At 40.7% G+C, this 25,526-nt stretch overlaps 1 protein-coding gene across 4 annotated transcripts in view; it reads right to left on the bottom strand.

Annotated features, from left to right (window-relative positions):
- The window catches only part of DOCK8 (dedicator of cytokinesis 8), a 233,270-nt gene that overhangs the window by 100,547 nt on the left and 107,197 nt on the right, over nt 1–25,526 (bottom strand). For all 4 annotated transcript variants that reach the window (XM_070375802.1, XM_070375805.1, XM_070375803.1 and 1 more), the window contains 5 exons: nt 23,044–23,124; nt 21,541–21,700; nt 19,351–19,481; nt 17,709–17,802; nt 16,818–16,980 (listed from right to left, as the gene is read on the bottom strand). In XM_070375802.1, coding sequence (XP_070231903.1) covers nt 16,818–16,980; nt 17,709–17,802; nt 19,351–19,481; nt 21,541–21,700; nt 23,044–23,124 — 629 coding nt within the window. The remainder of the gene's footprint in view (nt 1–16,817; nt 16,981–17,708; nt 17,803–19,350; nt 19,482–21,540; nt 21,701–23,043; nt 23,125–25,526) is intronic.

The following is a 25,526-nucleotide window of genomic DNA, read 5'->3' as shown; positions in this document are numbered from 1 at the left end:
TTATATCTTGTTATATAATCTCTGTAATCTGCCTCACATACTTTTTTTTACCATGAGAATGTTTATAAATACATGCATAAAAATAAAATATTTGCTATGTCCTCTCTTGTCATTCCATGGTCTCATGCCATTAATTTATGTTTATTCCTATTTCTAATACTCTATAGTTTAGATGAAAGCACAAACTCACAAAGGAATCAGTGAAGAATGGAAAGGAGAAGAAAACGCCTACTGTGTAGGGTAAAGGGAACATTCCACCTTCAGAAATCAGAGCAAGAGAAATAGAATGTACAACTTGTTGTAGGACACCAGCCAGAGTCCACACAAGGCTGCCTGCCTCAGCACAAGAATGGAAGGGGACTCTGGGAATGAGTCACAACTGTTCCTCAGTCACCTCTGTGCTCCGCGGGCTAGGCTGCAATGTCTTGTATAAACGCTGGTATTGTATTCTGAACACTGGGGACCTCTACCTCTCACCTCCACAAAAAGCAAATGCAGTTAAGAAGCCAGAGACAAAATGTTACCATATTGTTTAGAAACACTACAATGATCCAACACGCTCTCTCCACACTCGTCATGTTAAATTAGTACACTCAAAAACAAATCGAATGAGAGAGAGAGAAACAGAAAACAACAGCAAACTCTAGGACTTGTCATTACACCACTGTTAAAGACTTACAGCAGGGGCGGGGAGGAACTGTCGACACTTTCTCATGGATGGACTACAATTTGAACATCAAATATGAGGTCTTTGTATAGAATACCTATTACAACTACAAAGAATCCGTCTTTGAACTTGAACTAACTAAATGTTCACAGCTCCTATATTTCAGACTACCTTTTCTATTACATCAATCCTCATCCCTTCTTTTTTTCCCCCATCCCTTCTTTTATGAGATAGATTAAAAGTTGCTCTTTAGTGAGAGCTTGGTAAGCCAGTATTCTTATAAAATAAAGCAGGACCTCAAGCTGGGACAAAGAGAATGCTACCTTTTAGAAAGAGTTAAAAGCATCTGAGCTCTCCATTACTTGTTGAGAAAAAGTTCATTTGGTTTTCAATCACAAAAGACCTAAAGGGAAAGTTGGGATATTTATGGTCTTAGGTTTTATCTAGATGAGGTTCCCAATGAAAAGAATCACAAATACCCAAGCATTTGAAACATGCTGGAGAAAACTGACTGCTTTAAGAACAAAATATATCTCCCTCCAACTTTGCTTGAAACGTTTTTTTAAAGATATTTTGTCTAGCTGAAATTTTACCAGTTAAGATATCCATGTTACCAAATACTTTTTTTGAAACTCTGCTTAGCAGATTGAACATATTATGTGGTTTATATATCATTCACTCTCACTTTAGTATGAATTAGTTTACTCAGTTTCTGCTCTTCTTACAAAAAGGTTAGATTTATGGACTGTAGTGTGAGTGGAGAAAGGAAATAAAAAGGACGACAGGAGATTTCCCTGGTGGTCCGGTTCAGGCTCCTTGCTTCTGATGCAGAGGGCATGAGTTTGATCCCTGGCTGGGGAACTATAACCCCATATGTCACACACACACACACACACACACACACACAGACAAAGGATTCAGTTCAGTTCAGTTGCTCAGTCGTGTCTGACTTTTTGCCACCCCATGAATCGCAGCACGCCAGGCCTCCCTGTCCATCACCAACTCCTGGAGTTCACTCAGACTCAAGTCCAGCGAGTCAGTGATGCCATCCAGCCATCTTCCTCTGTTGTCCCCTTCTCCTCCTGCCCCCAATCCCTCCCAGCATCAGAGTCTTTTCCAATGAGTCAACTCTTCGCATGAGGTGGCCAAAGTACTGGAGTTTCAGCTTTAGCATCATTCCTTCCAAAGAAATCCCAGGGCTGATCTCCTTCAGAATGGACTAGTTGGATCTCCTTGCAGTCCAAGGGACTCTCAAGAGTCTTCTCCAACACAATTCAAAAGCATCAATTCTTCGGCGCTCAGCCTTCTTCACAGTCCAATTCTCATATCCATGCATGACCACTGGAAAAACCATAGCCTTGACTAGATGGTCCTTTGTTGGCAAAGTAATGTCTCTGCTTTGAATATGCTATCTAGGTTGGTCATAACTTTCCTTCCAAGGAGTAAGCATCTTTTAATTTCATGGCTGCAGTCACCATCTGCAGTTATCTTGGAGCCCAGAAAAATAAAGTCTGACACTGTTTCCACTGTTTCCCCATCTATTTCCCATGAAGTCATGGGACCAGATGCCATGATCTTCATTTTCTGAATGTGGAGCTTTAAGCCAACTTTTTCACTCTCCTCTCTCACTTTCATCAAGAGGCTTTTTAGTCCCTCTTCACTTTCTGCCATAAGGGTGGTGTCATCTGCATATCTGAGGTTATCGATATTTCTCCCAGCATTTTGATTCCAGCTTGTGTTTCTTCCAGTCCAGCATTTCTCATGATGTACTCTGCATATAAGTTAAATAAGCAGGGTGACAATATACAGCCTTGACATACTCCTTTCCCAATTTGGAACCAGTCTGTTGTTCCATGTCCAGTTCTAACTGCTGCTTCCTGACCTGCATACAGATTTCTCAAGAGGCAGGTCAGGTGGTCTGGTGTTCCCATCTCTTTCAGAATTTTCCACAGTTTATTGTGATCCACACAGTCAAGGCTTTGACATAGTCAATAAAGCAGAAATAGATGTTTTTCTGGAACTCCTTTGCTTTTTCAGTGATCCAGCGGATGTTGGCAATTTGATCTCTGGTTCCTCGGCCTTTCCTAAAACCAGCTTGAACATCGGAAGTTCACGGTTCATGTGTTGCTAAAGCCTGGCTTGGAGAATTTTGAGCATTACTTCACTAGCGTGTGAGATGAGTGCAATTGTGCGGTAGTTTGAGCATTCTTTGGCATTGCCTTTCTTTGGGATTGGAATGAAAACTGACCTTTTCCAGTCCTGTGGCCACTGCTGAGTGTTCCAAATTTGCTGACATATTGAGTGCAGCACTTTCACAGCATCATCTTTCAGGATGTGAAATAGTTCCACTGGAATTCCATCACCTCCACTAGCTTTGTTCGTAGTGATGCTTTCTAAGGCCCACTTGACTTCACATTCGAGGATGTCTGGCTCTAGGTCAGTGATCGCACCATCATGATTATCTGGGTTGTGAAGATCTTTTTTGTACAGTTCTTCTGTGTATTCTTGCCACCTCTTCTTAATATCTTCTGCTTCTGTTAGGATTGTGGGGTAATTATTAACCATGAGACACTGCTTTGGAGAAGACCCTCGGTTGCTTTGGGTGTGAAGGAGAGTGACAAAGTAAGGGGAAGCTGGGCAAGTTCTCAAATCCAGATTTTTTATCCCAAAATTTGTTCTATAACCTCCTTAAACTTGACACTGACAATATAGTCAAAATGTTCACTGGATAACTGCAGCTCTTCCAACTCCCAGCTAACACCATAGAATGTGGTTTTAAGGTCTATGTTATTTGTATACTCTTTGTAAGTCTCACTTAGGGAGGGCTCAGAAATTTGTTAAATAGGTTAAGCTTCAGTTGGTTTAGTAGAACACTGTTTTCAGTGGGTTTCTTTTTGGATGAAAAGAAAATACATTACATTATTTTTTTATTTAAATTAATGTAATATAATACTTTACATTAATTCTACACAAGCAGAGATTGGAACTACTTTAGCAATATACATTTCAGGTATCTTGAAAAACTCTCCCTTCCACAGCTATATTTTGCATTTCACTCAGAAAATTTATATAAATTATACATATATATACATACATGCATATAAATAGATGTTTCAGAGGTGAGTCGGTGGTGGGTGTAAGGGGGTGTGGGGTAGGTAAGGTGCTACATGATGGGAAACAGGATAAATGACCCCATTCCTTAAAATTGGGTTGGCCAAAAAATTTGGGTTCTTTCTGTACCATCTTACAGAACAACCAGAACGAAATTTTTGGCTAACCCAATATATACAGCTTAGGGTTTTTTCCCTACTACTCTGAATCTAAGACAACTTGGGAAACCTGCTTTAACCTGGGTGAAAAAAAAAGAAAACAAAACACGTCGTCCCACATAACAGGCTTGTTTCTTTGGAGGGTGTGTTAGTGAGGGCTGGGGATGGGGACTCCTCTCACCTTAGAGGGTGTGTGAAGAAGCAGTTAATTTTCTATAGGGAGCATGTACTGCAGATGTCCTAGAAATACACCAGGCTGATGGGAACACTCTCCACAGGGAGCCTGGTCCTCAGCATTGGAGGAAGTAAACCACTTTCCCTCACCCACCTTCCCACCTCCCCACACTCCTTCAAATTCATACAACTGGAGTGCCTCAACTTTTGGTAGCTTGGTTAAGAACTCTGGTGAAGTGAAGTGAAGACACTCAGTCATGTCCAACTCTTTGCGACCCCATGAACTGTAGCCTACAAGGCTCCTCTGTCCATGGAATTTTCCAGGCAAGAGTACTGGAGTGGGTTGCCATTTCCTCCTCCAGGGGATCTTCCCGACCCAGGGATCGAACCCAGGTCTCCCGCATTGCGGGTGGATGCTTTACCATCTGAGTCACTAGGGAAGCAGTTCCTGATGATGCCTGACCCCTGCTGCTCTTACTCTCCAAAGTTCCCTCCCCTTGAGTGTGGGCTGGACCTAAGTGACTCATTTCTAACTAGAAACTTTTCTAATCTACTAATCTAAGCGAGATTACATTACAAAAAGACTCTAGCTGTATATTCTTACTCTCTCTTGCTTATTCTGAAGCCATCAATGTTGTGAGCTGCTCTACTGAGAAACCAATATAGCAAGGAATTCAAGGGGATCTCTTGCCAACAGCTAGTGAGGACTTAAGGCCCTTAGCTTAACAAACCAAGAGGAACCGAATACTGTTGTCAACTACAAATTGGCACTTGCCAAGATGGTTGCCAACGACAACAACAAGGGCATTCACCATCTGCCTCTGCGGAGACTAAACCTGCACTGCTGAAGCTGTTGACCTTCAACACCCGCTGAGGGAGTTCAGGGTGGAGTAAGGCACTCTGTGCTCCAGGCAATCTGGTGGGACATGTCTTTAGATAGATGTTTTAGGAACAGATTTTATGATCCCAATCCTTGCATCTCCTCATATCTAGAAAAGCACTAAATCCCTTCATGGTGACATCAGATCCTAGCAACAAACTTTTTGTAAAATGAATGCTTAATGGTATTCACTCCCCCTTCACAAAACCTTGTGCACTGACTTTCCCCCACTGCCGCTTTGGAGCAGTCTCTCAGAGCTATCTGAGGTGCTGCCTCCAGGGCTGCAGTCCTCATTTTGCCCCAAATAAAACTTAACCCACAACTCTCAAGTTGTTCATCGTTTTTTTAGTGGACACTGTCAACAACCTCATGAATGAGCTCAGAAGTAAATTCTCCCCTTGCTGACCCCTGGGGTGATCCCAACTTTGACTAACATCTTGACCATGGCCTTTTGAGAGCCCTGGGTCAGAGGCACTCAGCTAAAACACATCTGGATAAAACACAGAAGCTGTGAGATAGCAGCTGTCTGTTGTTTCATGCTGCAAAGTTTCAGTTAAGTAGCAATAAGTAACTAATATGAGTATGTACATTTTTTAAAAGCATGTTAGGTATTCACTGATATTTAAACATGAGATTCCTTTAAAAATGCTTTACCTTATAACATTTCTGTCTCTTAGCTGTACCTCAGGGTTATTATTGCTTCTCTATGGGATATAATGTCATGACTACCTTGAGAAAATAATCTTAAGAGCAAAGTAGCCTCCATGGAGCCCATCCAATTACTAACTATAGAACCTTGAGCATTTAAAAATATATAAATAATTTTTCTTCAGTTCTCATTTTGATTCTGTTCACTGAATTAATTAATGTTTCTTAAAGAGGCTGTGACAGATCAAATAAAAGTGAAGAAGAATGTTAAAAAGTACCTACCACAAATACCTTCCTTTTCCCTTGAAACATAAAATTTTAATGAAAGTTTCCCCCAAACAAAACAAACATTTCAACAATATTTGGCTTTGTGAGAGACTTAAAATTTAAGTTTAAAGATACCATTTTGATGCCAACTCTGGGTTACATTTTTAAAAAGGCCATGAGGCAGAACTGTCATGTGGAAAGCTAACATGAACCAACCTGCATGTTCTTTTGAGAGGCAGAGGGAGCACATTTTTTCCAGGCTTTGCAAATAGTTTCCTAAAACAAATCTGCCAACTGACAAAAATTCATACACATATAAGAAAATTTCCAAGTTTTTCTGTTGCTGAAACTGAATTTCTTTCTTTTGGTTTGAGGCAGAACCTGTATTAGTTCCCTACTTATTAAAAAAAGAAAGCCAATGAATAAATCAATACTATTGTTTAAAATGCCTGATTTTAATATTGGCAGATGTCTTGGTTCATGTTGAAGAAAATATTGGAATTGAAGGAAACAGCAGGACTACTAAGAAATAAATTGTTCAGATGCCCCCAACGACTTCTAGAAACATATCCCTGCTTTGGGTACTTAGTGAGGGAGAAGGCTTGTCTGGGTTTTGGAGGTGGGAGAACCTGCAAGATCTCAGGTGCCTGCAGGACAAAGTTGCACATGTGTCTTTCCATACATCAACTCAGCTGTGAGCCATTCCGGTGTCTTCAGGAGGCTGAGGTTTGCCTCCAAGGAGAGGTAGTCATTCCTCCTCTTTGTCTCTCAGCACCAAGAATTGTGCCTGGCATATGGTAGGGACTCAAAAATACTGGTTAGATGATTGCATCATCTTTACTCATAGGGTGAGAAGTACTGCTTAGGTGGCAAGATTTTCAAAGGACAGGTAGCCTGCTCTATGGCAGAGGGTGAGGAAAGAGGAGGGGAAGGGTTCTTGCTCCCACGCTCATACCAGGGTGACAAGTCCACCAGGAGCTGTGCCTGCTCCCAGACCAGTTGGAGGGTTGAGTAACAGTTGTTGTTACAAACTTCACTTCTCCCTGACTTAGAAACAGAAACAGGCAGTGCTTTGTCAGCTGCTGGCTTGGGATACACAAGGGTTTCATGCTAGAGTTGGTTTCATTTCAACTAAACTTTGGGAGAAGACATTAGAGAGCATACCACAGAAGATGTATCCTGCTTGGGACTCTCGTGCCCAGAGCCTGAAATTAATCTAATGTTGTAAGTCACTCACACTTCAATTTGGAAAAGGATGTTCTAAAGTCCAGAAGGGAGAGGATATATGTATACGTATGCCTTTTCATTTTGCCATACAGTAGAAACTTTACAACAGTGTAAAGCAACTATACTCCAATAAAAATTAATTTTTAAAAAGCATGTTCCTTTGTTAAATACATAAATAAAAATAAAAAATGTAATTCCAGAAGAAGATGAAAAAGGGTCTTTGAGATGGTCTTATTATTAAATATATAATTATTAGCCTAGGCATGGAAATCTCTTAAAAATAATTAAAATGAGCCATTAAGTTGAGGAACTCAACTTCACTCAACTTTTATCTTCACTAAACTGTAATATTTATATTTTCACATGGTTCTTAGTTTACATTTTACATGGTTCTTAGTTTACATTCTGAAGGCTGTCAAACAAAGAACATTAAAGAGGTGAGGTGGAATAGCACAGTTTTGAAAGCTCTATAACCTTTCTGGATTTTAGGCCAGTGGAAAAATCAAATTCATTTTTTAATTATAAAAGGTACATGGCATGTGACTGATAAGCCCTGGTTTTTAAAAACATTACCTTCTTACACTGTCAAAACTCAGCCGTTCCCTACTCATTGCTCTATTTCACTTTGTGCTGTGGGACCAGCCTGAACTGCCCTCACCCAAAACCCCAGGGCATTCTGGCTCTGCAGAGGCCAAGGGCAGACTGTCTGAGACCTTAAAACCACAGGACATACATCACTGGAGAGACGGCCAAGCACTGCATGGGAAGAGTGGCTCTATAAAGTACACAGGAAAGTGAGAACAAACAATGAAAAACTGAACCGTGGAGAAGATTCCTCCCTCCCCCAAACGGCAAAAGAAATAAGATGGAACAATTCCCCGAAGGATGGCCCATCAGAAGACAAGCCACTTCAAAGAGCTAATTTTAAAATAATAATTAAAAAAACTGACAGAAGCAGGGAAATCAAAGAAAGAAGGCTTTTTGAATTTTAGGAAGATGCTTCTAATCTAGGCTAACTATTCACCATCATCAAAAGCAGGCCCAGGTTCATTGTCCTTTCATCACCCTTTCTCTGCTGCTTCTGCTCCCACCAACCTTACCCTCCCACCCCAGGTGAAAACAGGATGCTTCATGAAGCTTCCTGCTGAAATCTATGTAAGGGATCACTGGGGGAGAAAAGAAATGACATTCATGCCAAGTGAATGAACAGAGCAGGACTTTTTGTTAGGACAGTTGTTTACAGGCAGTAACACTAAAGCATGATGGACTCAAAGTGAATGAGTATAAACTATAGATTAACGGGTGCGCCCCTGCTGGTTCAGTGGTAAAAAAAAATCCACCTGCCAAGGCAGGACACACACGTTCGATCCCTGATCAGGGAAAATTGCACATGTCTTGCGGCAATTAAGTCCGTGCGCCACAACTACTGAGCCTGAACTCTAGAGTCTAGGAGCTGCAACCACCGAAGCCTGCACGCCCTAGCGCCCGGGCTCCGTGACTAGAGTAGCCACCGCAATGAGAAGCACTGCAGCTAGAGAGTGGCCCCCACTTGCTGCAACTAGAGAAAAGCCTGCTTAGCACAGCAATGAAGACCAAGCACAGCCATAAATAAATACATTATATAAGATAGTGAGAGGTTGTGACTCATGGAATCAATGACATCAGTGTACACAGAACCTCCTTAACACTATTTCATTACTGATGATGGACCCACATTCTTTTATTTTTATATCTGAAGCGGGGAGGGGAGGATGTGTAAGTATGGATGTAAGGATGTGTAAGTAATGAACAGTACAACCCCCAAATGAGATTTTACTCTCTCTATACCACAGGGTATATTTCTGCAGCCTCCGACCCAGCACATCTTTCAACAAAGTGCCAGATTTCTAAGGTATGACTTATGATGAAAGAAGCTGACAGGGTTAAGAGAAAATTCTTTGCAAAAAGTGCCAACAGTGATGTCTTGTGACACTGGAATACTTTCCCAGTTTTTCTTGGCCCTACGCTTCAAGGGCAAAAAATAAAATGCCTGTTTTCCTTTAATAAACCATGACTCCATCTGCTTTGAAATGGAAAAGATACTAGGTGGGTCTCAATCTAGAAAGTGAGTAAATTCTGCCCTCAAGTGGCTAAATGTTGTACTGCAAAGAGACCGTGGCAAAACCTGCTGCTGCTGCTGCTAAGTCGCATCAGTCCTGTCCGACTCTGTGCGACCCCAGAGACCAGGCTCCCCCGTCCCTGGGATTCTCCAGGCAAGAACACTGGAGTGGGTTGCCATTTCCTTCTCCAATGCATGAAAGTGAGAAGTGAAAGTGAAATCGCTCAGTCCTGTCAGACTCTTAGCGACCCCATGGACTGTAGCCTACCAGGCTCCTCCATCCATGGGATTTTCCAGGCAAGAGTACTGGAGTGGGGTGCCATTGCCTTCTCCGGGCAAAACCTGACATGGTTGCTAAGTAATCTTAGGTAATCAGTTCCCTCAGGGGGTGTTTTCATTCTTCTAAAAAGGATGACTGAATTTTAGAGCAAAGCATCAGAAAAGTGGGGATTGTGCTCCTGACTTATTATTGAGACCAACTTGCCAGAGAAAAGTGTGGGAATTTAATTATCTGGATAATTTTGGCACCAGGAATTCACTTAATTCAAATGATTAGATTTTGCCTGGGCTGTCACCACTACTTCTTTAAGAAAGTGTTTCTTTATAATAAGATTTGTGTTTCATAAACAACTGCCTTCTAAGTCTAGAAAAATCAAGGATTCGGTTTTGGGGCTGTCTTACAGCTAAAACGGGGTTAGACATTTCTTTAAAGGGTGAAGGGCTTCCCTGGTGGCTCAGACAATAAAGAATCTGCCTGCACTGTGATATACCAGGGTTTGATCCTTGGGTTGGGAAGATCCCGTGGAGAAGGGAATGTCAAACCACTCCAGTATCCCTGCCCAGAGAATTCCATGGACAGAGAAGCCTGGTGGGCCACAGTCCATGGGGTCGCAAAGAGTCGCACATAACTAAGTGATTAACACTTTCACTTCACTTTAAAGGGTGAAAAGTAGGAATTTATACAATAAATACATTTGCACATGTGTGAAAGTTTATATGAGGTTCTTCATTGTAACATCATTTATAATGTTAAAATATCAACAGCAGCTTAGATCCTCATTAGTCTGGGGTTAAATGAATCCTGATACACCCATATGATGAGACTTAGTTGCAGGCATAAAAAAAGCACAAGGTTATTCTCTATTCGGAAAAGGCAATGGCACCCCACTCCAGCACTCTTGCCTGGAAAATCCCATGGACGGAGAAGCCTGGTGGGCTGCAGTCCATGGGGTCGAGAAGAGTCGGACACGACTGAGCGACTTCCCTTTCACTTTTCACTTTCCTGCATTGGAGAAGGAAATGGCAATCCACTCCAGTGTTCTTGCCTGGAGAATCCTAGGGACAGGGGAGCCTGGTGGGCTGCCGTCTATGGGGTAGCACAGAGTCGGACATGACTGAAGCGACTTAGCAGCAGCAGCAGCATTCTCTATTCATATAGAAGTACTCTCCATAATACAGTGTTCAGTGAGAAATCAAAGTGTGAAAATTATGTTATACTTGCATTCTGAGAGGAAAAATGCAGGGTTGTACTAGCTTATACATACATAGCTTATTTCTGGAAGGATAAACAAGAAACTGATTTTTTAAATGGCTGTTTCCAATTGCCAAAAATAGAATTGAGCTGTGATGTGTACATAATTTTCACATGTTTTGTTCACTAGTATTTCTCCAGTGTCTAGACAAGGGCCTGGAACACTGAAGGGATTCAATAATATTTGTGGAAAAAACGAATAAAATCAAACATATATACATATACACACACACACAGACACACACACACAGACTATCGCCAAGGAGGGGAATTGTACAGCTGGAGGTCAAGCATGGTAGAGAGAATTTTCATTGTGCTTTCATGTACTTTTAAAATATTGAACTATTAGAATAGGTTACCTATTCCAAGGTAAAATTCAAACAACTAAAGAAACAAATAAGGATGGGGAGTTATTATCTGGAATAGTTATTTAAGTAAGGCATTGTTTTGATGGTGATTTAGACAGGGTCAATCACATCATAAAACTATGAATCACTGATTAGCAATAACCTTGGAATACTTACAGCATATGAGGAGCATTAAACCATAAAAAAAAACTGTCCTCACAGGGAGAGGTTTTCTGGGTGTTGCAAATTCCTTACAGAGAGGTACTTGCTCTTTGCCAAAGCCATCTACCTGGGGTCCAGGCACATGCTTTCAAGGTCAGGAGGATTAAGTTGCAAGGAGCCCTCCCTCAGTTCCCAGTGATTTGATTCACTGGGGGCCTCTGGATGGCTCCAAGAAGCAGAAGAATTCATTAAGAGTGACCATGAAAGGGAGGGAGGAGAGGCGTTGATTCTCAAAGAAGGGGTTACACCCTTAAGGCCTTCCCCAGACCTCCTGGATGGGAGTCTCCAGGTAGGGCTGGACACCTGCATTTCTATAAAGCTCTACAAACTAACTCTAAGGCACATTACCCTTCTGCCCCCCACCCCCAAGACTGAAAAGATCCACTCCGGACAGAGACACAACTGGGCTCAGATTGGACAAAATGAAGTTCCTCTCAAGGATGCCATCATCCATTCCTTGACTCCTTCCTAAATACCTCACCCAGAATTACTTCTCATTTCTTCCTTTCCTTAGAAATGCTATTCACTAAATTTTAACTCTAGTTCGTCATTCAAGACCAGTTTGCACATTTATCCTATGCCATTCTATTTTGCCCCGTAGGATGCAAGCCTGGGAGCATTCCTCAGAATGCCACTGTGATTCGGGAGGCACCTCCCTGTTAGACCAGAGAGCAGGCGAGCTTTGAGAATGCAGACTTGTAGTCCGAGAATATTCAGCTAAAAAGGAGGCAGCCTGAAAACAGCTAATTATCCATCAAAGAAATCATGTTCTAACTGATATGCTTGTTCTCAGCAAGCACAGTCCTCCACAGCGAGTCTGATAATTGGATAAAAAGACCTCAGAGGCTCTTGGGGGCTGGGATGAGAGATGAAAACACACTTTATGTGGATTTCTCTAATGTAATCACCAGTTACAGGGACAGCAAGGAACTTAACAAGCTCATTACAACCTCAGCGCCTGTGATCTCCCCACAAACCCCTGTAACAGCCAGAGGATAAAACTCCCTTAAAGCCCTCGCGGGGCCTTGGCCTCAAGCCGCAGGGTTTTTATCCTGCCCCCATCAGCAGGCAGCTGGCGTCTCCCGTTACCAGCTGCTGGCCCACATGGAAAATAAGCCAGGAGTTGGTTTCAGACGTGTTCTTAGCCTAACAACCAGTATTTTCTTAATCTGGGCATGGAGAAAAGAATGCCAAACTCAGAGTTGGCTAATCCTGTTTATAAACCTAATTTTTCCAGCTGTTCCTGCTCTGCTTTCAGAATGACTGTCCTTTTTGTGATTTTTGAAAAAGCTCTGGTGAGGGTCTGCTTCGGGACAGGCTTGTCTGACCCACAGAGGTTGCCCATGGCACTGCGGAAGCCCCAGCCCCTGGTCTAGGAGATGCTGGCCATTCCTGGAATGGGTACTTTTGGCTCTAGAAGCTCATCTCTTCCTCAGAGCAAGTGTTTGTTTTATGCGTGATCAACCCTCCTTGGTTCATGGGGATGCTTCCACAGCCGGGCCCAGTTCTTTTATAACTGGTCTGTCAATAGATTATTTCTCAAAGCAATCTGCATCAGAGAGGGGCAGCAGGGCAGCAGCCACAGAGAATACAGCGTGAATGGTGGCGCCCATAGCGGGCAACACTGTGACCCTGACTGAGGGTACCTGGAGGGGCAGGGCTGTTAAAAGAGGCACTTAGAGAGGTCGGAGGACAGGGAGCCTGAGGGCAAGAAGGCAGCTCAGTCTATCCCAGACCAATTTTATTTGAGGCTCCATGGCAGCTACTCCTTTAAGAGAGGTAAAGAACCTGAGTTCTATTCATATGATATTAAGCAGAAACCCTAACCACCTGAGAATCCTGTAAAATGTGAGTCTAGCCACAACTCACACTTAAGGCCAGACACCTGCCATGCGTCCATGTAATAGCTCCCCCCCACTCAAGGGGGCTCTGAAGTTCATGCAAAAGGTACACAAATTGGAAAGCTGAATCCTGGCTTTGTCACTGTAGGCATTCCTTGCTTGGTCCAATACATATATATATTCTCTACCAGTGTAGATCAAATTTTTATGTGAAGCCATATTTCAAATTTATGAGGTGAATCCACTATCAAACAAAGAATTATTCCCAAATTGATCTGCTTGGTAAATTTGAATTTTCATTTATTTGATTTCCTTTAAGGGATACAAAAACAACTGGAATTACAGACATGGCGACAGCAAGATCAATAGGAAAAGCTACCCTACCTACCATACTCTTGGATAACATCCAGAAAAACAGGAATTGCCATCCCTACTGAAATAATTTTGGAAAATTCTTAAAGAGAGAAGAATACCAAACCACTTTACCTGTCTCCTAACAAACCTGTATGCAGGTCAGGAAGCAACAGTTCAAAGCTTACATGGAACCTTACACAGAACCTTACATGGAACAACTGGTTCAAAATCGGGAAAGGAGTATGACAAGGCTATATATTGTCACCTTGCTTATTTAACTTATATGTAGAGTACCTCATGTGAAATGCCAGGTGGATGAATCACAGGCTAGAATCAAGATTGCCAGGAGAAATATCAACAACCTCATATATGCAGATGATACATCCTAAATCACAAGCTAGAATCAAGATTGCCAGGAGAAATATCAACAACCTCATATATGCAGATGATACATCCTAACAGCAGAAAGCGAAGAGGAACTAAAGGGCCTCTAGATGAAGGTGAAAGAGGAGAGCAAAAAAAACTGGCTTAAAACTCAGCATTCAGAAAACTAAGATCATGGCATTCCGTCCCATCACTTCCTGGGAAATAGAAGAGGAAAAAGTGGAAGCAGTGACAGATTTTATTTTCATGGGCTCCAAAATTACAGTGGATGGTGACTGCAGCCGTGAAATTAAATGACGCTTGCTCCTTGGAAGAAAAGCTATGACAAACCTAGACAGCATATTTAAAAGCAGAGACATCACTTTGCTGACTAAGGTCTGTATAGTCAAAGCTATGGTTTTTCCAATAGTCATGTATGGATGTGAGAGTTGGACTATAAAGAAGGCCAAGTGTCAAAGAATTGATGTTTTTGAATTGTGGTGCTGGAGAAGACTCTTGAGAGTCCCTTGGCCCTCAAGATCAAACCAGTCAATCCTAAAGGAAATCAACCCCAAGTATTCACTGAATAGACTGATGCTGAAGTTCCATTACTTTGACCACCTGATGCAAAGAGCTGACTCACTGAAAAAGACCCTGATGCTGGGGAAGATTGAAGGCAAAAGTAGACGAGGCGGCAGAGGATGAGATGGTTAGACAGCATCACCAACACAATGGATATGAATTTGAGCAAACTCAGGGAGATAGCAAAAGACAAGGAAGCCTGATGTGCTGCAGTCCATGGGGTCAGAGTCAGACACGACTTAGCGACTGATTGACCACCACCAACTGAAATAATAGTCTTGGGAGAGGTAAGACTTTACACCACACCTGCTACTGATATCATAATGTAAAGAGGTTTAGAGACCTTTGTCTGAAAGGAGACTTTGATTTAAAGAGGAGGGGACAGAAAAGTCATGAGGTTACAGTTTCAACAAAAATGAGATGAGGTCACTAAGGGTAAACTGAGTCAGCTTCCCAGTTTGACTTGGGTTCAGATCTGACTTGAGTCTCTCATTTCTGTTTTGTGAAATGGGAGTGGTGATGGAAGAAAGGGAAGAATTATTCTAGGATGGGGTTACTGTCAAGACCAACCTAATCAAAACCAGTACAAAGCATATGTAGACTAAAGAAACACTAAAAATTTAACAACAGCATGAGAAATTCAGACAAGATGCTCTCTCAGTTCTTTAACATTTTCACATAGTAAGATTCTGAGCCAAGTTTACCATAAACTCTCCTTCCTTAAACAAGATATAAAATATGGTGGTGTGGGAGCCAAAAGAAGACCAAAGCTAAAGAGATGTATTGTGTTCTATCTCCTGAACAGAGACCTGGTTTTTAATGGGGTGGCTTTGGCATTTCCACAGTGCACAGAATAGCTAAAGAATATTCACTTTGCACTTGTGGGTCTGTTTCTCATGATGCCAAGTTGGGTCCAGAGTAATCCGTTCAGACTTGTCCTCCTCGGCACTCCTACATTTCTGAATCAGTAGGTGCACTAATGCATTCCGAGTCCTGCTGTGATGTAATTAAGGATAATGTTTGCAGCACGGAGTACAGAGAGTTGTAAATGTCTCCCAGGGGTGATTAAATGCTGAGGGGAAGTTGAATAACTATAGAATTCATTGGGTGCAAGTTCATTCCAATGGCAGGAGCATTCTGTTTGCCAGTTATAGGACAGGTTTCTAAAAAGATACACACAGCATCCATAAGCAAACATCCTCATCTCCCTCTAGGGAATGGAGAACAGAAACTACTGCATCCCAGGAATGCTTATCTATCTAGGAGCAAGACTTGGGAATCAGAACTCTCTTACACTGCAGGCATGACTGCTAACTGACACAACTTTGGAAACAAGCGGTAGGGTAAATAAAACTGAAAGTACATATTACTGTGATCCAATAATTAGGGAAGTTTTCATATACGTGCACAGAGACACAAAGACAACAATTCTCACTGCACAGTGTTTACAAGAGCCCAACACTGAAAAAAATATCAATACAAAAATAGGAAATAGATAAAAATATGACCTCTTTACAGAAAGGAACACTATATAGTAGTTTAAAACAATGACGAAACAAAAACACACAAAACTACGAAATGTCATTTCTAGTGGAGAAAATGTACTTATTACAATATTCTTCTCTTTGTTAAAAAAAATCTTCTCAAAATAAAAGTATATGAGCAGCAATACTTCTGGCAGATGGATGCTGACAAGCTCCCTCTGAGCCCCCATGTGAAAGACCTCCGAGAAACTGAAGCAACCTAACCTTTTGGACCTTTACTGCCTTAGCTCCATGCCATCCAATATGGTAGCCACTAGCCACATGTAGCTACTTGAATTTGAATTCAAATTAATTAAAGTTAAATAAAATGATAATTTTAGTTCCTACACTGCAGTGGGTACATTTCAAAAGCTGAATGGCCACGTGTGGCTAGTGGCTACCATATAGAACATGTCTATCGTTCCTCTAAAGTCTACTGACAGAGCGGATCTTGAGCTAAAAACCTGTCTTTCAGATAACCTGAACTCTTTTAGTCATTACTCTTTCCCCAATATATCCTTCTGCCCATGAGAAAACCAAGGTAATAATTTAGGAGGATTTTTTTTGTTTGTTTCTAGAAGGAATATGTCCACTATAATTCTATATTTCAATTATGACTGAACTAACATTTTCTTGTGAAAAAAAAAAATTGAGATAAATCATCTTTAGAAAGTGATCCAGCCATTATCTGTAATTTTGTAAGCATCATATTTCATTTCCCCAAAACTTAGCAAGTAGGAAAATAGATCAAAGAATGATGAAAGTGTTACCAAACAAGACTCAAAATTGTAGTTCAGTGGATTTCCAAGAGCCTTTATTCTTACCTGTACACAGTATGAGGGACATATACTTCTCGGATTGGAAATTCCAGTATCTCTTTGTGTGGGCGTCCCCGGTTTTCAGGAAAGGGCCTCACTGGCAGCATTTCAGGAGTCAGACAGCAATTGATGGTCTCTGGAGCCAGAGATATCTCCAGTTTGAGCAAGCCTAAATTTGGGAAGAAAATAGGTCTGTCTTAGTGAAGACATCATATACAAAGGATCAAGAAAGACTGCTATACTATATTTCTTTTATGAAAATTAGGATAAGTTGTACAAGTATGAGAATTTTGGCATGCTCAGATTATTTCCTATAGTTTGAGAAAAAGCATGTCATGACGATTTTTGAGATTTGGTTTCTAGAACTTAAAAAAGCAAGAAATTGTAAAAATGAGTAAGAACATTAGAGGATCTCTAAAGTCCCTTCTAGAACTACCACACCATAAGTGCATAATTCACTAATTTCTCTTCATCACAAGCACTAAAAATTGGTGATTTTCACAGTGGGTTCCCTGGTACCCCCAGGGAGCTGCAGAAGTGCCTCAGGGGCTGTCAGGCTGAGAATAAGGAGGGTACACCCTCACCTTCCACCAAGGCACTTCACTGTTTTCTTATGCTAAGAGTTCCATACAATATGATAAAAGAGGCTTCTCTGTTCACACAGTTATCTGATTTTCTGAGTGAGCAATCAAATATAAAGCATGATGTTTATTTATTTATTAAACAACCCTTTAATAAAATACAAAGCATTAACAGATTTGCCCCCCGGAACTAGACCTTAACTCCTAATGCAAAATCCTATATTTCACTTGACAAAAAAACTGCAGCATTACGTGAATAAAGTGCCTAGTTCTAAATAGCTTTGGCATCAGAGAGGATAAAGACAGCCATTCACACCTGGAATTGACTTGACTCTTCTCTGTAGGGATGAAGATCTTTTGTAGTCAGCTAAAAACTTGAATAAGTCTTCATCACTGAGGCGATCTCCTTCCTGCCAAGAGAGAAGTCAGGCTTAGTGTAGATGCATCACGGACTCCTGGGGTTGGGACCAAGGATTTCTCAGAAAATTTTTATTTTTAAGTTTTATTGTAACATGTCTTTCATAGATATAAGGCAACTCTGAAACCATTAGTCATCCTCTTGTCAAATATTATTTCTCTACCACTCCCATCTCACCCTGGCTCTTCAGTCCTCCTGGGGACCGGTCTTTTACTGTAATTGTGAGGACCATCGAGGATCTAGGCCAAAAGCTCCTCCCCATATAACTCAACCCACTGATACTTGTTTACTCCATGGAACAGAACAGAGTAAGTTTATATCTTTCTTCAAAGATCTGAAGATGGAGAGAGCATCTTTCTATCTTTTCCCTCATGTCTTTCATATATCAAATATCCTCATATTTTCCGCATTTGTTTTGGCTAAGAAAGGTAAACATAAACACTACCCTCCATGTGCCTGCATGGGACAGGCATGCTGCCAAGGGATATGTGTGCCCAAGTTCCATGCTAACCCTTAGAGCAGCCCAGTAAGGAAGGTAGGTAGGTAGGTGTGTCCTATTCCTAAGTACAGATGAGAAAACTCTGACTTAGTTATGCCAAGTACCTTGCCCCCCAAGGCAACACAGTTGTGAATATTCCCCCAATAGAAATCCTTTCAGTTCCCTGTGAGCTCCATCATGAGGCATGGCATGCAGAAACCTCAGTATTTCTTCTGCACTTCAGTTAACATAACCCCTTGTTTACATAACCCCTTGACATGTCCCAAGAGAACAGCTTGAGCTTCGGAACATTTTCCAAAACAGAGTCAAACTAAGTATAAGTCAAGTTGTGTTTTGGGTACTAAAATACATATCACGTAAAATTTACCATTTTTGAGTGCAAACAATCTCCAGAATACTTGGAGTTTGCAAAACTGAAACTCTATCCCCATTAAACAACTCCCATTACCCCTTCCTGTAGCCCCCTAGTCACCCTCATTCTACTTTCTGTCGTTCCACTTTCTGTCTCTATGAATTTGATGACACTAGGAAGTTCTTCATCCTTTAAGTAGTCTCAAAAGTTTCTGAGCTAACAAAGAATATAATCTATAATGGTCATACTCAGTGAGGAAGTAGGCATGTGGAGAAAGCCTGCACTTGGAAAAGGGGTGAGATGGACAACTTCCAGGCCAAGAAACCCTGAACCAAAAGGGAAATGGATATTTTAGCCAGACTGTTTTCATAGCCTAATAAATGAATTGACCATGACAGTTCAAATAGGATAGTTTGTATTAATGGGAACCGATCTTTCTCTTAATTAAAAGAGCTAACATTCACTTAGCACTTGCTATATCCCAGGCACTCTGGGAAGCACTTTACATGTCTCGTCCTCTCAACCCCCAACAGCCACAAGAAGCAAGTGCCATCAGCCCTGTCTTGTAGATAATTAGTGAGGATGAGTAACTCATCCTCTTAGTCACTATATATACTATTGCTTTGGGCTCCTGCCCTCATGCCATTATGGGGAGACCATTCCAGACACACTGTAACATGAAGAGATACCTGCTTGAAAAAGCTGTTAATGGTTAAAGTCTTGAAGTTGGATCCAACCCCATTTTCCTCCAAGGAGAAGGCTCTTTCAGAAAGTCTTCGAGATTGGGACAAAGTTCTCCGCTCACCCGCAGAGCCTTTCCCTTTAAGGAAAACACTTGTCATTCAAAAGTTTGCCTTCCTGTTTGAATACATAACAGTTATTAACTTTACCATATCTAAGGTATGTTGACACTCACTGAATGACAACACTGAACATGGCCATTCTTGCTTTGAATAATAGTTTCCCTCCCCTTGTCCTGGTTCTTAGACCCTACCCCCCTACCTCCTCTGTGCAGCCCCTAATCTTCCTCTGATCATAGTGAGAGCCCAGGAGCTACTGCAGTGCCCTCCCAGGTGGAGATCAGGGTAGCTGGAGTCCAGAACTGCAGCCAGAACAGAGTCTGGCTAAATAATAAGCTTTATTTAGTCAACAGTCTTTAGTTCTGTTTTATAAGTATATTTACATTCCATTGGGAGACATGTGTACTCCAATGCCCCTGAAGGCATTTGGGATTGTGACCCAAACACACTATGTAAGCCTAAGCACATTCTGGATCTGAGCTTTCTTCTGCTCTTGCAGTGTGGGCCCGGCAGCAGAGCTGAGTTTCTGCCTAGGCTGACCTGCCCAACGGCAATTAGAATGGAGTCACACCCAAATCTGAACTCTTTTACAGTCTGCTTGAGTACTTTTTACCCACTTTGGAGATTTGGGTGAAGATCTTGTTGCTTTTACACTCCAAAACTCAGGGGTTCTGTTGTGAATGGTCAAAGTGCCTAGAACTCTAATGGTCCAACCCTGTCTTTGCACATTCTCTTACCCTGAATTCTTGTCATGATGCTGAACTGGAGCTTCCTGTTACCACTGAGCCCCCTAAACTTGCCACGCTGCTCAGGATTACACATGGCATCTTTGGTTGCTTCTTAAGAATCAGTCTCTGTAGTCAGGTTAATTTCTCCTTGCTTGGAAATGACTGAGGATCCAGCAAGCTCTGTGCCTTAACTATCTAGTTGAAAGGTGTTCTTTTCTATGAAGAACTCTTTTGAATAAGGCTACCTGGGTCTACATAGAAAGTGGCATTAAAAAAAAAAAAAAACCTACATATATTGTGGTGTGATGATCAGGATGGATGAAAATAGAGCTTGTTTTGAAATAACCCAGGAGTTTGACTGGTAATTATGCATGAATAACTCCAGGAGAGCAGCAATACAATCCCTTTCCCACCACTCCTCTGCTAAAGGCAACATTTTGGAAGTGGCAACACTAAGGGATGGATGAGAAATGTCCCGAGAAATGTCCCAAAAATGTGAGTGGAGACATAAATATTTTCTAGATACAAAGACATTTTAAAAAGCAGGAACTCTGCACTAGGTGAGGGGAGATATGCTTGAGAACTCTGTAACCCTTTTCAATAGTTCCAAACCCAAACTGTTGAGGAAGCTCGTAATTCAGATGAAGGGTTAGGTAATGAAAAAGAGAAATATGCTAAATGAATCAGAACAGTAACTAAATATTATTTTGGCATCCACTTTTTTTTCATTGCTTTTGGTAAAACAAACTTTAAGGAACTAAAATTTTACTGAAAAAACAGTTGTACTTTTAGAAGCCCTTGCTCTTCTTATATTTAGGAGCCAACTACAGTACCTTTGTTTAACTCACCATAGACTGTATTATTATATTTTCTTGTTTTTTCAAGGATTTGCTTTTAAAAAGTAAATTAACTTTTTTTTTTTTTTTCCTTTCTTCAGACAAGTGTTATCATATTATAATGACAAGGTTGACAAATATGAATCTCCTAAACCCACATACATTAAATATCACAAATGGGGCCAGAGGCATTACGAATAACATTTAAGTATTGGATAAAACTGTAAAAGCAAAACAAAACCCAGAATCTAACTTTTTAAAGCGTCTAACTGTACAGAAAATTCCAACCAAAAATCTTACTATATTTCAATTCCACAAAGTAATGATAATTGTCTTGGGGATCACTGCCCAATCAAGCATTTGTATTCCGGTTCTGATTGTGTTTCATCCTATTCACCTGCTTCTCCCTCCCCACTCCCCCACCTTACTGCACCCCTACTCCCACCAATCAGCAGCTGACCTCACGGCTGGTACACTGGGGAGCCCTTCCCTTCACACACAGTTGAAAAGCTTACCAACCATGGACTCCACATCGGTTACCTCCCTGTCCAGGGTAGAGACACTGAAGAAACTTGCTAAGCTTATGGGAGCCCAAGCAAAGGGCATCCGGTATTTCCCCAAACGTTGGCAGAAGGATTCAGCTTGAAGTTTTAGTTTTTCAATCTTGTCTTTACTCTAGCAGAAAATGAAAGAGACAGCAGAAACAGACAGTAAGACACTAGCATCAGGTCAACTGCCTCTGCCATGGATCTGACAGCCATCTCCAAAACCCCCATTCTACTGATTAAAGAGTGAATAGGCAGAAAAGTGGCAAACTGAGGCCAGAAGTGCCACTGATGAAACACATAATAGAAAAGGGGGAATTTAAAGAAAGGTAAAGAAAGGCTGCATTAACTATTGAATACATTTTCAGCTAAACCAACAAAAAACTCCCCACAGTCTTGGGCTTGTTATACCAGCTTATCAATAAGAACCTTTTTTAGGGGTTAGCTACATTGGATTCATATAAAGAAATCTGGGGATGAAAAGTTCTGTACATCACCTCTCAAGCCCTTAAGACAGCCTTGTTTTCCAAAGATGCCTTGGAAGAGTCCAGAGACATCTGTAAGGGCTTCTCACAACTTCCTTATTAGGTTGACAACACCTTTAAGGTATTCATTTTAATTTCAGATTTAAAAAAAGTATCTTGAGTTCAATAAATCTTAACTTGAATCTTACTTATGAGTCTGCAGTAGGATACTATTGAAAGTGAAAACAAAGTGAAATTGTTAGTCACTCAGTCATGTCCAACTCTTTGCAACCCCATGAACTATAACCTGCCAGGCTTTTCTGTTCATGGGATTCTCCAGGCAAGAATACTGGAGTGGGCAGCCATTCCCTTTCCCAGAGGATCTTCCCAACCCAGGGATCGAATCTGGGTCTCCTGCATTGCAGATGGATTCTTTACTGTCTGAGAAGGGATGCTGTCAGGCAAGTCTTATTTCCCAAAAGGCCATGTTTTAAAAATTGTATTAGAAACTTTTGGAAATGGGTACTGAGAAGAGATGTCCTTTTCATAGGCTCAATACCTATGTTGTACTAATAAATTTCTGATGTATGGCAGTCTCAGATAATTTTTAAATAGTCATACCAGAAAGGGCAGTGGCCCATGCTGTAATGAGGCTAAGAGAGTTCTGGCAGTGTACAGTTTTGGGGTGTCTGTGGCCCTCTTAACCAACTGAGTTGGAGCCTCAGAACCAAGGCAACAGGAAGTGTCTTTGTCCTGGTCAAGTTCTGTAATTAGACACTGGTGTGTACATCATCACATGTGGACTTTGTTGAGTTTAACAATTTATTTCTTTAAAAAGTTATCATCATTGATCATTTTCCCTTCCTTATTTTGTTTTAATATAATTGATTAGTGCTTCATATAGGGACACATTATGGACTAAACTCCATTAACTATTTTGTGGAAGACTTTTGAAAGATATCTGCTTCTTCTAAAATGTTACCAATTAGCAACAGTCAAAATAGCATACCTTTCCACCATCACTTTCTTTGATAACCATGTAGGGTTCTGCACAGTCTCCAATCTCTCCCTGCTGAAGGACTTTTTCAATCTACCAACAAAAATAATATTAAAACAAAGGACATGAATTAATCCATTCATGGGGATCCATCCATATTTTGCAACCATCAAAATAGTGCTTTATGACAGTATCTAATGACATCAAAAGATGTCCACAATATATGTTTTTTATTTTAAAAATTAGTATGAAGAGTAGTATACAGTTTTATAAAAAAGAAAATCATAAAAGCGTATAAAAGGGATGAGAGTAGATACACAGCAAATGTTAACAGTAGTTATCTTTGTATGGTGGGATTATGTACTATATTTTCTTCCTATTGCTTATGTGTATTCTCTGTTTTTAAACAATAAACATGTATTATGCCTACAATAAAAAATGCAATAAAAGTTATTTTATAATACAAAACCCATAAGACATATGTAGGAAGTGAATAGCTCATTTTCTTTATTATTACTTACAATGTAAAAAAGAGATATGACCTCTGTAAAAGTTAGGTTGGGGACTAAAACCTTCCACTAAATGAATAAATGAACAGAATAAATTATCTGTAATCATTTCCTTTGTATTTCCTATTATGGCTGCGTCTCTGGATTTAAGAGACTTGGAGAGGAACTTGAAAGCAGGAGGATGGTGCAGCTTTTCACTTTGCTAACTGGCTGGTAACATGAATGGATGCTACCACCATCAAGCATTTTCTTCCAACTACCTTAAGATGGGGAGGGAAGTGGGAGGGGGGTTCAGGATGGGGAACACATGTACACCCATGGGGGTTCATGTCAATGTATGGCAAAAACAATACAATATTGTAAAGTGATTAGCCTACAATTAAAATAAATAAATTTACATGAAAAAAAGAAAAAAAGAAAAGCAGAAATTTAAAATTGCCTAACTCTCTGTTCAAAAAAATTTAACTTAGACGTGGAAGTAAAAAACAAGTGGATTTAGTCCCATTTGTCTGTATCTTTAGCTGAGACAATCCTTGAAGAAGAAATTTAGGTCAATATATCCTAAAAGGCACACATTCTTAACAGGCATTGTCAGTTAGGTAAAAAGTATTTAAACCAGAAATACCCTGGTGATGGAGGGGTGTTTTGTGAAGTTTCAAAGGAAGTGGCATGGGGCTGTTTAGTGAACATCTGTATCAGGAAGACTGCAAGCAGGAAGTCTCTCTTCTCAAAGAAGAACATAAAATCCCCTTCCCATTGCCATAGCTTGAAGACAAGGCTGATCCTCCTGAGAGACATGCCAGGCTGAGACCATGGACATTTAACACGTGAGATAAAGACTGACCCGTGTTCCTATTAGTCAGTGATCATTCACCTATCATTCAAATAAATATTTGCTGAGTCCCTTCTACAGGGTAATTGTTAGGGAGACAAGGTGGTGAACGTGATAGACCTGAGCCCTATTCTCCTCAAGTTCATGGTCAGGAGCTTATAAAGAAAATTAGAAAGAAAGAAGCTAATTTTTCCATGAGGTCAAGGAATTAAAATGTGGTCTTTAAAATGAACTTTGAACAGAGACAAAGAATCTTTTAACTGGGACACTGAAGCAAAAAACTGGAATGCTATGACTTCACATGTATAGTGTGGCACAAGAGAGGGGTCTCCAGAATTTGGAAGTAGGAGAATCCACATTTGAGACCAGCAGACACTATTCTCTTCACCGAGTTGGGCAAGGCTAACTCCAGGTACTTTGTGAGTCAAAGCTGCACCCTGATATGACAGGTTACTATATGGTCCTTCATGATTGATGTGTAAAAGAGATGCATGAGTCCGCATAACCATGGCAGGTAGGCGATGGGGCATATCAGAATTGCCTGGGGATTTATTGGAGGTAAAGAGCCCTATTTAGAGGGAAAGAAGCAACAACTGTGGTTTACTGTAAAGAAAAACAAATCAGAAGAAAACTAGGGACTCTTACTGGACAGATTTAAATTTCTTAACTCTACCCAGACAATTTAGAGAATGCTTATCATTGCCAAATGAATACATCTATACATTGAAAAATTTTGGAATACATTTAATAAGCAATAGTCACCCACAGGTAACCACTGATATTTAGTATACTACCTACCATGGGTTAGCCAAAATAAAGTCATCCTCTGAGAAGTGGAGTTGGAAGTAAAATTTGGATCTATAGAACTAGTGTTGGCTTCTTTGATTTCTCAGGCTGGAGAGAATTTACAAATCAACTCCAAGTTGAAAGGCTGCTAGAATGCATTTAAGCTAATTTTCCTGTATGTCTAAGTAATACTGCAATGAAAAGTATACATATTAAGTTTAATAACAACATATGTGTCTTTTCAGCAACAGAATTTTAACTATATTTTCCAAAAACTTACACAAGTTCCCTTCAAACTATAATGACCTTCAGAATCTTTTCAAAATGGTGTAAATGGAGAAAGAAAGGAAATACATCTGTCACTTAAG

This window comes from Bos mutus, chromosome 8, assembly GCF_027580195.1.
Source record: "Bos mutus isolate GX-2022 chromosome 8, NWIPB_WYAK_1.1, whole genome shotgun sequence".
In the NCBI taxonomy this organism is placed as follows: domain Eukaryota; kingdom Metazoa; phylum Chordata; class Mammalia; order Artiodactyla; family Bovidae; genus Bos; species Bos mutus.
This window is presented reverse-complemented; position numbering and strand designations above follow the sequence as displayed.